The 13,482-nt window shown below is 45.1% G+C and overlaps 1 protein-coding gene across 3 annotated transcripts in view; it reads left to right on the forward strand.

Moving 5' to 3' along the window:
• EVC (EvC ciliary complex subunit 1) overlaps window positions 1-13,482 on the forward strand; it is a 104,932-nt gene that overhangs the window by 24,530 nt on the left and 66,920 nt on the right. For all 3 annotated transcript variants that reach the window (XM_030801463.1, XM_030801461.1, XM_030801462.1), the window contains exons 4-6: window positions 340-572; window positions 2,808-2,892; window positions 11,428-11,526. In XM_030801463.1, the coding sequence (XP_030657323.1) occupies window positions 340-572; window positions 2,808-2,892; window positions 11,428-11,526 (417 nt within the window). The remainder of the gene's footprint in view (window positions 1-339; window positions 573-2,807; window positions 2,893-11,427; window positions 11,527-13,482) is intronic.

The raw sequence follows: 13,482 nt of genomic DNA on the forward strand, positions 1-13,482 counted from the left end.
GGCAGGCGGTGGCTATGGAGGAGGTCAGAGTTGGCAGCTGGGAGGAGGGTGCGCTGGGTGTCTGGGGCACAGATCCAGGTTGGCAGTTTAGGGGAAGGAGCCTGGTGCAGAGGGACTGGCCTTGTGAGGACAAGTGAACTGTGATTCGGGCCTCTGGGGTGTTGGTGTGGCAGAACCTGGGACGGAAGCTCTGTGGTGTCTGCTGGCAGCCTGGCCAGTCTCCTCCAGGCAGACCTTCCTGTGAGCGGCTAGCGTGAATCACTGGTAGAATTATGAATACTAGATCAAATCCCTGAGGCATCACACGGACTGAGCATGACTTTTCTACTGCCACCTCAGCCTCTGGCCGATGGCTCCTCCAACCCATCTCTGCATGAAAACTTAAAGCAGGCTGTTTTGCCACACCAGCCAGTAGAAGCCTCTCCTTCCAGCAGCCTGGGGAGCCTGAGCCAGGGTGAGAAGGACGACTGCAGCTCCTCATCCAGCGTCCACTCGGCCACTAGCGACGACAGATTTCTTAGCCGCACCTTCCTCAGGGTGAATGCCTTCCCTGAGGTGCTGGCCTGCGAGAGGTAAGGATTGGGGGCAATGGAGGATGAGGCTTCCAGTCCTCTTGGAGTGGGCCGGGGGTCACATCATTGTCAGAGGAGGAAACAGAGGCCCAGAGAGGTTCAGTGACTCTGCCAGGGACACACAGCAACCCAGCGTCACCGTCGGAGCCCCAGATGCATTTGTCACTTCCTGTGCTGTATTGCCCAACACTGGGGTTATGGAGTCAGGCCTGAGCCCCGGGGAGAGATGACAAGGAGGCCTCATTTAATCACTGGCGTGCTCCCAGCCACTGGCGAAGTTGATTAAGTGGGTACTTCTGAGTACTGGGCAGAGTGCTAAGCACTTTACAGGGATTAATGATCTCATGAGGATTTTGCCCAGTGAGGGGGAGCCTGGGACAAGTTCAGCAATCAATAAGTATTAATCAATGAATGAAGGAATTCCTCTTAACACCCCTATGAAGTTGGTACTGTCATTTCCTCCAGTTCACAAAGAATAAAGGGAAACACAGAGAGGCTGCGTGACTTGCTGGTCACACAGCAGTGAGTGACGGAGCCGGGTTTGACCCAACCCAGAGCAGGGCTCAGCACGTGGTAGGGGCTTAAGAAACTCAGCCTGGCTGCATAGTATTCCATGGTGTATATGTGCCACATTTTCTTAATCCAGTCTATCATTGTTGGACATTTGGGTTGGTTCCAAGTCTTTGCTATTGTGAATAGTGCTGCAATAAACATACGTGTGCATGTGTCTTTATAGCAGCATGATTTATAATTCTTTGGGTATATACCCAGTAATGGGATGGCTATGCAGCCATAAAAAATGATGAGTTCATGTCCTTTGTAGGGACATGGATGAAGCTGGAAACCATCATTCTCAACAAACTATCGCAAGGACGAAAAACCAAACACTGCATGTTGTCACTCATAGGTGGGAATTGAACAATGAGAACACTTGGACACAGGAAGGGGAACATCACACTTCGGGGACTGTTGTGGGGAGGGGGGAGGGATTGCATTAGGAGATACACCTAATGCTAAATGACGAGTTAATGGATGCAGCACACCAACATGGCACATGTATACATATGTAACAAAACTGCACATCGTCACATGTACCCTAAAACTTAAAGTATAATAATAATAAAATAAAATAAATTCAGTCTGACGGGTTCATACACCAGGCCTCAGGCCTCTCTCTGCTCCAAAATTCCGTTGAGTCCAAGGGGTGGGATGATCCAGGGCACAGCCTCTACTCAGGGCTGCTGCAAAAAGACTGGGCTCAGCGCCTTGAGCCTGAAAGTGGCCCAGACAGAAGGGACTTCATTGAAGAGGGGCCTTCTTGGACTAGGCAGCCCTGGCTTAGAACGGCTTTCTTTCAGCATTTGGACTTAGAGGATTTGAAACTGTTTGGGTGGGAGAGTCATCATTTAAAATGCGTTTGCCTATGAGGGAAAAAAGGTCAAAGACTTTTACACTCTGCCATGTATCTGCCCCCGTTGACCCTATGATGGTCACTTGATTTCTCTGATTCTCTCTTCCCTGAGTCAGTTTCTGCATCTGTAAAATGGGCATGAGAATGTCTCCACTAAGACACCGAGGAACGATAACATGTGATGATAGACATGAAAATGCTTGAGGTTCGGCACCGTGGCTCATGCCTGTAATCTCAACATTTGGGAGGCCAAGTTGGGTGGATTGCTTGATCTCAGGAGTTCAAGACCAGCCTAAGCAACATAGTGAGACCCCATATCTAAAATAAAATACAAAAATCAACCGGGTATGGTGGTGCATGCCTGTAGTCCCAGCTACACGGGAGGCTGAGGTGAGAGGATTGCCTGAGCCCGGAGGTGGAGGCTGCAGTGAGCTGTGATTGTACCACTGCACTCCAGCCTGGGAGACAGAGCAAAACCCTGTTGCTAAAAAGATAAGTAAATAATTTTTTTTAGAAAATACTCAGAGGAGGAAACGTCATTTTTATTTCTCTCCCTTCCCTCTCTCCATTGGTTTTCTCTTGGAAGTCCCAGGCAGCTATGTCTTTGACACCTGCTGTTCTCTTCTGGCCATTAGTGGGTTTCAGACAGCTCCTTTGATCCCTTCTTATAAACCTGGAGTGAGTGTAAGGACCTCAGCATGCTGCAGAATGAGAGTTTGAGGCAGGGTGTGCTGTGGCTTGTACCGATTAGGGACATGCCAATATTCTTACTCTTCATTTCCGATACCCTGAAAGTCTTTTCCGATTCTCATTTTATTTTGCAGTGTAGACATCGACCTGTGTGTCTACAGCCTTCACTTAAAAGACCTGCTGCATTTGGACACGGCACTGAGGCAGGAAAAGCATATGGTAGGTGGAGATGTTCGCATTCCCTCCTTTTCATGGGGACAGGAGCTGAGAGACAAGGACTCTGTGTGCAGTGAGTCCCAGAGACCCTTGAGAGGCAGACATCAGTGGAAACAGAGCCGCTGTGAGGTGGGGGAAAGCGGCGCTGTCAGGCATCCAGCCACAAAATGGAAAAGCACTTCACGCCTGTTGGTGGGGCATGGCCTTGACTTTAACCAGAGCTGTAGGGGCCTCAACAGAAAGATGAGTGCCTCCTCCCGGGGTACACCTCCTGCTGGAGATAGAGATAAGAGATGTTTAAAAGAGAACAATATTTTTAAAGGAATGATAATAATGATAAGAATGTTTATGAACATGAATTTTCTTGAGTCTTGCTATGTACTAGGTTCCAGGAGTATTACACTTAAACCTCAGACAACCCAGAGAGGTGGGTGTCATTATCATCTCCACTCTAAAGATGAGGAAACTGAGGCACAGGGCGGAGGACTTACCACAAAGTTTTACAGCTGCAGGGGTGGTGCCGAGATGAGAAGTTCAGTACCTTTTTATGGGGCCACGTGTTCTCTTGACTGAATGAACAAGAACACAGAACTGTGGATGTAGGGAAAACAACATTAGTCTCTGCCAGATGTACCTGGCCTCTGATTGAATCAACCGTGGACCTGAGCTATGGGAAGCCAGAGAGACGAGTCCCACTGTAGCTGCAGAACCCTGGTGGGTTTAGTCAGGCATCAAGACCACAGGGGTTAAAAAAAGTGTTATTTCTCCATAAGGCACATTCTCTGAATTACTGAATGAGGGATGAGACCCTACAGAGAGAAGGCAGATGAGAGAAAGAGGAGAGCTAGGAACAGAGGTGGACAGACACACAGATATGTCTACAGGGCACTCTTATAAACTGGAGAAGGGTAAGAATGTCACATTGGAGGCCACACTTGGTGGCTCATGACTGTAATCTCAGCTTTGGGAGGCTGAGGTGGGAGGATAGCTTAAGCTCAGGAATTTGAGACCAGCTTGGGCAACATGGCAAAACCCTATCTCTACCAAAAACGCAAAAAAACAAACAAAAAACACTTAGCCTGCTGCAGTGGTGCGTGCCTATTGTCCCAGCTACTCAGGAGGCTGAGGTGAGAGGAACACTTGAGTCCAGGAGATGGAGGCTGCAGTGAGCTGTGATCACACCACTGCACTCCGACCTGGGTGACACAGCGAGATCCTGTCTCAAAAAACAAAAACAAAACAAGAACAGCACACTGGGGATGTGCCTGAAAGAAACTTGGGCTCTGTGTGAGCAGGACTGACTGGCCTCGTGAACGGGTGCCAATGTTTGAAACCGTAAATATGCTAGAATTCAAGAAATAGAGCATGGTCCTTCACCCCCTCTACCTCCAGCCCTGTGGAGGTCCCTGGATGGGGGCCACCAGGCAGCCTGTGTCTGCAGCCTGCCTCGGTGAGCTACACCTGGCCCTGGCTGTTTTCTCCAAGGCTCCATGCTCCCTGGGAGGACCAGTTGTTTCTGGGCTCAGAGCCCATCCAGTTGGCGAGCACAGTAGTCCTGGCTGGCCTCGCCCCACAGCCAGCGAGTGCCCACAGGGAGCAGCTTGCAGTCTTGGAGGGAGCGTTCACCATCACTCACCATCCAGCACAGGGGCTTGGCCTCTGCACACTGTCAGGCACGGTGTCAGACACCAGGGGCAGCCTCTGCCTTTATGGAGCCCACTCTCTGGGGCAGTGGGGAGGGCAGTAAACAGATGTCACAAAATAGTGGCAGGCAGCATGACAAAGTCCTGTGGCAAAGCATCATGCGAGTGTGAAGGGGGCACCTGAGAGAGTGCAGAGCTGGGGAGATGGTCAGGCTTCCCTGCGGGGAGTCTCGTGGGCAGAAACCCAGGGAAGTTCCAGGAGCACTGGATTAAGGGACAGAAACCTGGACTCAAGTCCACCCTTTGACAACTAGGAGCTGTGTGACTTTGGGTAAGTTGCTTCACCTCTCTGGGCCACTTTAGGAAAGGCTTAAAGAAAATATCCTTTCAGCTATTGCTATATGGAGTTACTGGGAAGTCAAGCTGCCCCGCTTTGAGAGGGTTCTGTGGGTAGAACTCTGGGCTCCATGTCACAGCTGTGTGGCTGGCATGGCCACAGCAGCGATTATTCTGCACGTCCACTCTGGTAGGCTCGGTGCTTTAAATCTTTTACTTCTTTGAAGCTTTACGTGCCACTTCGCTAACAAGGAACCTGAGGTTCAGAGAGGTTAAATCACTTGCCCAAGGTCACACAGCTGGTGATGGCAGAATCAGACCTGGACAAGGTCTGTCTGAGTGCAAGGCCCCTGCGTGCCCAGGTGTGGCCCTGCACCCTGCACGCCAAAGGTGCTCGGGAGAAATGTGTTGCACGTGTGATTGGCACCGCCCTGAGAGAGCTGCTTCCCAGCACAGTCCTTCCTGCTCTGGGGAGCATAACTCTATCATCGCGTGCTGGGACTGTAAGAACCTGGTGAGCCACTGGGAGCTGTGCTGCCTGGAGACCTAAATACTCTGTTTCTCTGGTAGAGATGAGCTGGGGTTCAGAAGTTATTCAGACCACAGGAGACCCTCATGCATCCCAGAAGCTTGGAGCTCCCCGGCTGGCCCTGAGGAGGAAGAAACTGGCTCTGGGCTTGTCCAAGAGGCAGGAGAAGCTGGAGCGTAACTCTATAAACAGTGGCCAGGATGAGAACAGATTGGGGGCATGGAGGAAGGTTAAATAAAGGGGAGCAACAGCACTAGGGGGTTCTCATGGTGCTGGAATATTACTTTGATTGTGGCTGCACTTACATGAATCTATACATGGGGTAAAATTGCATAAAACTACACACACACACACACACACACACACACACACATGCACACATGTAAATGTGCATAAAAATGGGTGAAAACTGAATAAGGTCTGTAGACAACAGTATTCAACCAATGGCAATTTCCCAGTTTTGATACTGCACCATGGTGACATCAGAACCACCCCTGGGGGAGGAGCACACAGCACTTTGTGCAGGCACACCTGGCGTTATTGCATTTCACTTAATTGTGCTTCAGAGATGCTGCATTTTTGTTACAAATTGAAGGGTTTTGGCAACTCTTCATCCAGCCAATAGACTTCTATTGGCTCCATTTTTACAACAGCACATGCTCACTTCATGTCTTTGTGTGACATTTTGGCAATTCTTGCAATATTTCAAACTTTTTCACCGTTATTGTGTTATGGTGATCTGTGATCAGTGACCTTTGACGTTATGATTGTAATTGTTTGGGGACACCACAAACCGCGCCTGTATGAGACAACAAACTTAATAAATGTTCTGTGTGTTCTGACTGCTCCACCAACTGGCCATTCCCTCTCCTTGGGCCTCCCTATTCCCTGAGACACAGTAATATTGAAATTAGGCCAGTTAGTAATGCTGCAATGGCCTCTAGGTGTTTGAGTGAAAGAGAGTCGCGTGTCTCTCACTTTAAGTCAAAAGTTAGAAATTGTGAAGCATAGTGAGGAAGGCAGGTCGAAAGCTGAGATAGGCTGAAAGCTGGGCTTCTTATACCACACAGCTAAGTTGTGAATGCAAAGAAAAAGTGCTTGAAGGAAATTAAAAGTGCTACTCCAGTGAACACAAGAATGATAAGAAAGCAAAATAGCCTTGTTGCTGATATGGAGAAAGTCTGAGTGGTCTGCATAGATGATCAAACCAGACACAACATCCCCTTAAGCCAAAGCGTAATCCAGAGCAAGACGCTAACTCTCTTCAATTCTGTGAATGCTGAGAGAGGTGAGGAAGCTGCAGAAGAAACATTTGAAGCTAGCGGAGCATGAGGTTTAGAGAAAGAAGCTGTCTCCAGAACAAATAAAAGTGCAAGGTGAAGCAGCAGCAAGTGCTGATGGAGAAGCTTCAGCAAGTTACCCAGAAGATCTAGCTAAAATCATTGAGGAAGGTGGCTGCACTAAACAACAGATTTTCAATGCAGATGAAATAGCACAATATGGTCATGGAAGAAGATGCCATCTAAGACTTCATAGCTAAAGAGGAGAAGTCAATACCTGGCTTCAAAGCTTCAAAGAACAGGCTGACTCTCTCTCTAGGGGCTAATGCAGGAGATGACTTTAAGTTGAAGCCAGTGCTCATCCACCACTCTGAAAATCCTAGGGCCCTTAAGGGTTATGCTAAATCTACTCTGCCTGTGTTCTATAAATGGAACAACAAAGCCTGGATCACAACACAGCTGTTTATAGCATGGTTTAAGCCCACTATTGACACCTACTGACACCTATTTGAAAATAAAATTCTTTTCAAAATGTTACTGGTCATTTTCAAAACCCCTGGTCACCCAAGAGCTCTGATGAAGATGTACAAGGCAGTTAATGTCATTTTCATGCCTGCTAACACAACATTCATTCTGAGCCCATTGATCAAAGAGTAATTTCAACTTTCAAGTCTTATTATTTAAGAAATACATTTCCTAAGGCTGTAACTGCCATACATAGAGATTTCCTCTGAAGGATTTGAACAATGTAAATTGAAAACCTTCTGGAAAGGATTCACCATTTTGGATGCCATTGAGAATATTCATGATTCATAGGAGGAGATCAAAATACCAACATTAACAAGAGTTTGGAAGAGGTTGATTTCAATCCTCATGAATGACTTTGAGGGGATTCAAGACTTCAGTGGAGGAAGTCATTGGAAATGTGGAAATAGCAAGAAAACTAGGATTTGAAGTGGAGCCTGAAGATGGGACTGAGCTGCTGCAATCTCATGATGAAACATGAATGGATGAAGAGCTGCTTCTGATGGATGAGCAATGAAAGTAGTTTCTAGAGAAGGAATCTGCTTCTGGTGAAGATGCTGTGAACATTGTTGAAATGACAAAAAGGATTTAGAATATTATGTAAACTTATTTGGTAAAGCAGCTGCACGGTTTGAGAGGATTGACTCCAAGTTTTGAAGTTCTACTGTGGGCAAATTGCTATCGAATAGCATGGCACGCTGCAGAGAAATCTTTTGTGAAAGGAAGAGTCAGTTGATGTGGCCAATTTCACAGTGGTCTTATTTTAAGAAACTGCCACAGCCATACAGCCACCCTAACCTTTAGCAACCACTACCCTCATAAGTCAGCAGCCATCGAGACGACCCTCCACCAGCTAAAAGATTACAACTTTTTTTTTTTTTTTTTTTGAGATGGAGATCTCAACTCACTGCAACCTCCGCCTCCCAGGCTCAAGCGATTCTCCCGCCTCAGCCTCCCAAGCAGCTGGGACCACAGGCGCGCACCACCACGCCCAGACAATTTTTGCATTTTTAGTAGAGATGGGGTTTCACCATGTTGGCCAGGATGGGTCTCAATCTCTTGACCTCATGATCCGCCTGCCTCCGCCTCCCAAAGTGCTGGGATTATGGGTATGAGCCACCGCGCCCAGCCCAACAACTTTTTTTTTATAATCATCTTAGGCTCAGATGATCATTAGCATTTTTTAGGAAGAAGGTATTTTTAAAATCAAGGTATGTACTTTTTTAGACATACTGCTATTGTACACTTAGACTACAGTGTAGTGTAAACATAGCTTTTATATGCACTGGAAAACCAAAAAATGTTTGTGACTTGCTTTATTGTGATATTCACCTTACTGAGGTGGCCTGAAGTCAACCCTACAATATCTCCATGGTATGCTCGTATTATTTTTGTACCTTCATTTGAGTCTATAGCTATCTCAAAGTTGGCACTGTGGAAAAGGAGAGGATGAGGGCTGTAAACATTACTGATTCATTTGGGGTCAGGAAGAAAGTAGACTCAAAACTAACATCTTGCAAAAATAATGTTATTATATCTTATACCATATCAGTCTTCAGTGGGTAGAAAGCCAGGACACCACTTTCTCCTTAGAGCTCATTGTCATTGGCAAATATAATGAAGGTTGGTGGGCAGAGTTCTGGGTTCAAATCTCAGCTCTGTTGCATGTGGCTGTGTGGCAGGAGGCAAGTGGCCCCTGCAAGTTGCTGGGCATTTTCTCATCTGTAAAATGGGGAAGATGGTACCAACCTCCCCGCATGCCATGGAGATCAAGTGATAGTATATATAATACACACATCAGGCTGGCCCAGAAGAGTGATTAACAAGCCTTAATCCATTAAAAAAAGGATCAAAAACTGTGGCCCTTGAGCCAAATCTGGCCATGCCCCTTCTTTTCCATATTGCCTTGTACGCCTGTGTGGCATATGCCACAACCACAGAACTGAGTAGTTGCAAAAGAGATCATATGGCCTGCAAAGCCAAAAAAATATTTGCTATGTCACCCTTTACTGAAAAAGTTTGCTAACCCCTGCATTTAAAAATGCCTTACCAGGTGGGATGCAGTGGCTCATGCCTATAATCCCAGCACTTTGGGAGGCAGAAGCAGGCAGGTTGCATGAGTTCAGGAGTTCGAGACCAGCCTGGGCAACACAGAGAAACCCCGTCTCAAATGCCTTATTATATCTAAATGACCTTTGACAAAGAGGCAAAAGCACTTCAATGGAGGAATGATAAGCTTTTCAATAAATGGTACTGGAACAATTGGACATCCATAAACAATAACAGTGACAAAAGAACCTCAACCTAAACTTCACACCTTATACAAAAATTAACTCAAAAGGGATCACATACTTAAATGTAAACAATAAACTATAAATCTTTTAGAAAAAATACTGCCAGGCATGTTTGGCTCACGCCTATAATCCCAGCACTTTGGGAGGCCGAGGTGGGTGGATCACGTGAGGTCAGGAGTTTAAGACCAGCCTGGCCAATATGGTGAAACCCTGTCTCTACTAAAAATACAAAAATTAGCCGTGTGTGGTGGCACATGCTTGTAATCCCAGCTACTTGGGAGGCTGAGGCAGGAGAATCACTTGAACCCGGGAGGTGAAGGTTGCAGTGAGCCAAGATTACACCACTGCACTCCAGCCTGGGTGACAGAGTGATACTCCATCTCAAAAAAAAAAAAAAAAAAAAGGAAAGAAAGAAAAAAATATAAGAGAAATTCTCCAGGACTTAGACCTAGGCAAAGAGTTTTTAGACTTGACACCAAAAGCATGACACATAAAAGGAAAAATTAACTGGAATTCATCAAAATTAAAAACTTTGCTTTGCAAAAGACCTCGTTAAGAAGATAAGAAGACAAGCTACGGAGTGAGAGAAAATGTTTGCAAAACAGACGTCCACCAAAGGACTAGTACCTAGACCAGATAAGGAAATTTCCAAACTCGGCTGAAGACAGGAAGCAATCCAGTTAGAAAATGGGAACGACATCAACAGATATTTCACCAAAAATGATATATAGATGGTAAGTAAACACATAAAAAGGTGTTCCATGTCATTAAGCCAGCATGAAAATCCAAGTTGAACTCATAATAAGATATGACCACACACTTGTCAAAATGGCTAAAATAAAAAATAGTGACACCACCAAATTCTGGCAAAGATGTGGAGAAACTGGATCACTCATACATTGCTGATGGAAATATAAAATGGTACCTACGGCCATACTGGAAAATGTTTTGGCAATTTCTTATCAAACTTGCAATTACCAGAAGACCCAGCATTTACACTTGTGGGCATTTATCTCAGAGAAATGAAGACTTACATTCACACAAATATTCACAGCAGCATTGTTCATAATAGCCCCAAACTGGAAATAATCCAGATGTCTTACAAGGGTGGATAGATCAACAAATTGTGGATACAACCCCCTCTATACTTCCTGGGTATCCACACTTATGGGAGGGTTCTTCCTGGTTTAAAGGATGTCTCCATCCATTGAAACAGGAGACTGACATGGATAACTTTGCATTTCCAGTTCCATATAACTATCCTGCTGATTCTTTCTTCAAAGAAGCAAACCCTCCTTTGCTTTTTTTTTTTTTTTTTTTTTTTTGTGAGATGGAGTCTCACTCTGTCGCCCAGGCTGGAGTGAAGTGGCACAATCTCGGCTCACTGCAAGCTCCACCTCCCCGGTTCACGCCATTCTCCTGCCTCAGCCTCCTGAGTAGCTGGGACTACAGGCGCCCGCCACCACACCTGGCTAATTTTTTGTATTTTTAGTAGAGACAGGGTTTCACCATTCACAGGATGGTCTTGATCTCCTGACCTTGTGATCCGCCTGCCTCAGCATCCCAAAGTGCTGAGATTACAGGCGTGAGCCACCGCGCCCGGCCTCCTTTGCTTTCTATATTTTCTTCACACATGGAAATGGGGGATGTGGAGGGCCTTGCACAGAGTAAGCACCTAGTATTTGTTGAATACATGCATGAGGAAGAAATGAAGCTTTTTAAGGAAGCTTCATGAAAATGTAATCCATTATGGGCCATTGTCATGATTTATAATCTGAGGTCCTTTCCTTCAGCAAAAAACATATGTGAAGAGAGGGTGAAAGAGAAGAAAAGAAGGAGAGGCAACGAGGGAGGGAGGGAGAAGAGACAACAGAAAGCAAAAGACAATATCATTGGTTAAACTTTTGTTATCTTTTCTTTCTTGGCAATAGATGTTTATTCAGATTTTTAAAATGTGCCTCCTTGACCTTCTTCCTAAAAAGAAGTCAGATGATGAATTATACCAGAAGATCCTTTCAAAACAAGAAAATGTAAGTAAGTCTTCAACCTATGTTTCAAGGTAACTTAAAAATAGTTTATTATAATATATACAACTTATGATACAAAAGTATTTTTCTTTCATGTATAAAATAGCTTATTACAATATATACTTTTTAACCAGTATAGTGAAATATAAAAGTTTGTATACAAATATTTAAAAAGTGTATTATTAAAATTTGGAATACTATTTACAGCAAAGAGAAGAATATTGGTCATATCTACTACTCAAAGACGGTCACTGTTAATGTTTTTTTCTGCACACGTTTGGGATATTTCTAAAGACATAATTTGTTTATCGGTTATAGCTATGTATACTACTTTGTATTCTATTCTGAGTCTTTTATGGAGAGTTTATTTTGTTTCATGCGCAGCAGAGTCAGGGCTTGGAGTCAGACTGGTTAAGGTTGGTATCCTGGCTTTATCTTTTACAAGCTCTCAGAATCCTAGTTTCCTTTTTGTGTAGTGAGATAATTCCTGTTCTGCGAGAGTGCAGAAAGGATAAGAGAGATGTGTATGATACACCTAGCAACGTCATAGTTGGCTGTGAATATGTGATGGCTGCTGTCATCCTCATTTTCACAACCACCACCAAAATCATCATCATCTTCGTTATCACCACCATTTTTATTTTGTACCACCATCACCACCACTACTACTATCACAGTTCTCTTCTTCATCATGTCATTGTTGTCATCACCATAACCACCATCATCTTTGCTATTGTCACCACAGACATCATCATTCTTTGTCTTTACCACCATCATCATCCTCATGACCACTACCATCACCAACACCATCACCATCCTTGTGTCCTCATTACCATCATCATGAGCATCATTTTTATCATTGTTGTAATTATTGGCATTCTCATTACTACCATCACCACCACCATCATCTTCATTACCACCATAATCATCATCACCATCCTCATTACCATCACCACTACCAATGTTGCAGGGCAGGCAAGCTCCAGAATAGGGTTTAGCCTGGGAGGGTACTTGGCTTCACCCAGGAAGGAATTCAAGGGACAGCCAGTGGTGTTAGACAGTAGTGTTTCAGTGAATGGTGGCACTCCTTGAGGAGCAGAGCTAACCCATAGGCAGTGTGCCCAGAGTTGGTAACATATGGGTGCTTGGCAACTGTACTTATACTCATGTAAACCTGCTTTCAATTACATGCAAATTAAAGGGCAGTTCATTGCAAATTGAGGGACAGGTTATTCAGAACTTTCTAAAAAGGGGACAGTAACTTCTGGGTTGTTGCCATGGAAAGGGGTGGTAACTTTTGGGTTGTTGACATGACATTTGTAATCTGTGGTTGTGCTGGTGGGAGTGTCTTATGCTAATGAGCAATGAGGGCAGCCAGGGATCACTTTCATCACCATCCACTGGTTCCTGCCAGTTTCTTCACTTTATCCTGTCTGGACTAGATCCCGTTTTGATCAGCAGGGTTGTGATCAGAAAACAAGTCCTGCCAGTCTCCTACCTCACCTTATCCTCACCGTCATTGTCATCATTATTCTCATTACTACTATCACCAGCCTCTTACTGTTCATCCCCTGCCATCATTTTCATTATCATCATCATTGTTATTGTCATCATTTTCATTACTGCTATCATCATCGCATCATTGTTGTGATAGTCTTCATCAGCACCACCATCATCACCATCTTTATCACCTTTACGGCTACCTCTACTTTCACCTTCATTAGAATCCTCATCGTCATCATCATCATCCTTGTTCCCACCACCGTGAGACCTGGGTGTTTGGGAAGGAATGTTTCTTCTTTACTCCACTGGATTCCATGAGGAAGGATGACTCACTGCATCCCAGGAAGGAGGAAGGACATCATCGTCTTCATTGTCATCCTCAGTGTCACCACCATGGTCATGGTCCTCAGGCAGTGCACGTCATGCTTGACATACATTATTTCATTTAAAAGTTAT

Source organism: Nomascus leucogenys, chromosome 20, assembly GCF_006542625.1.
Source record: "Nomascus leucogenys isolate Asia chromosome 20, Asia_NLE_v1, whole genome shotgun sequence".
NCBI classification, from domain to species: domain Eukaryota; kingdom Metazoa; phylum Chordata; class Mammalia; order Primates; family Hylobatidae; genus Nomascus; species Nomascus leucogenys.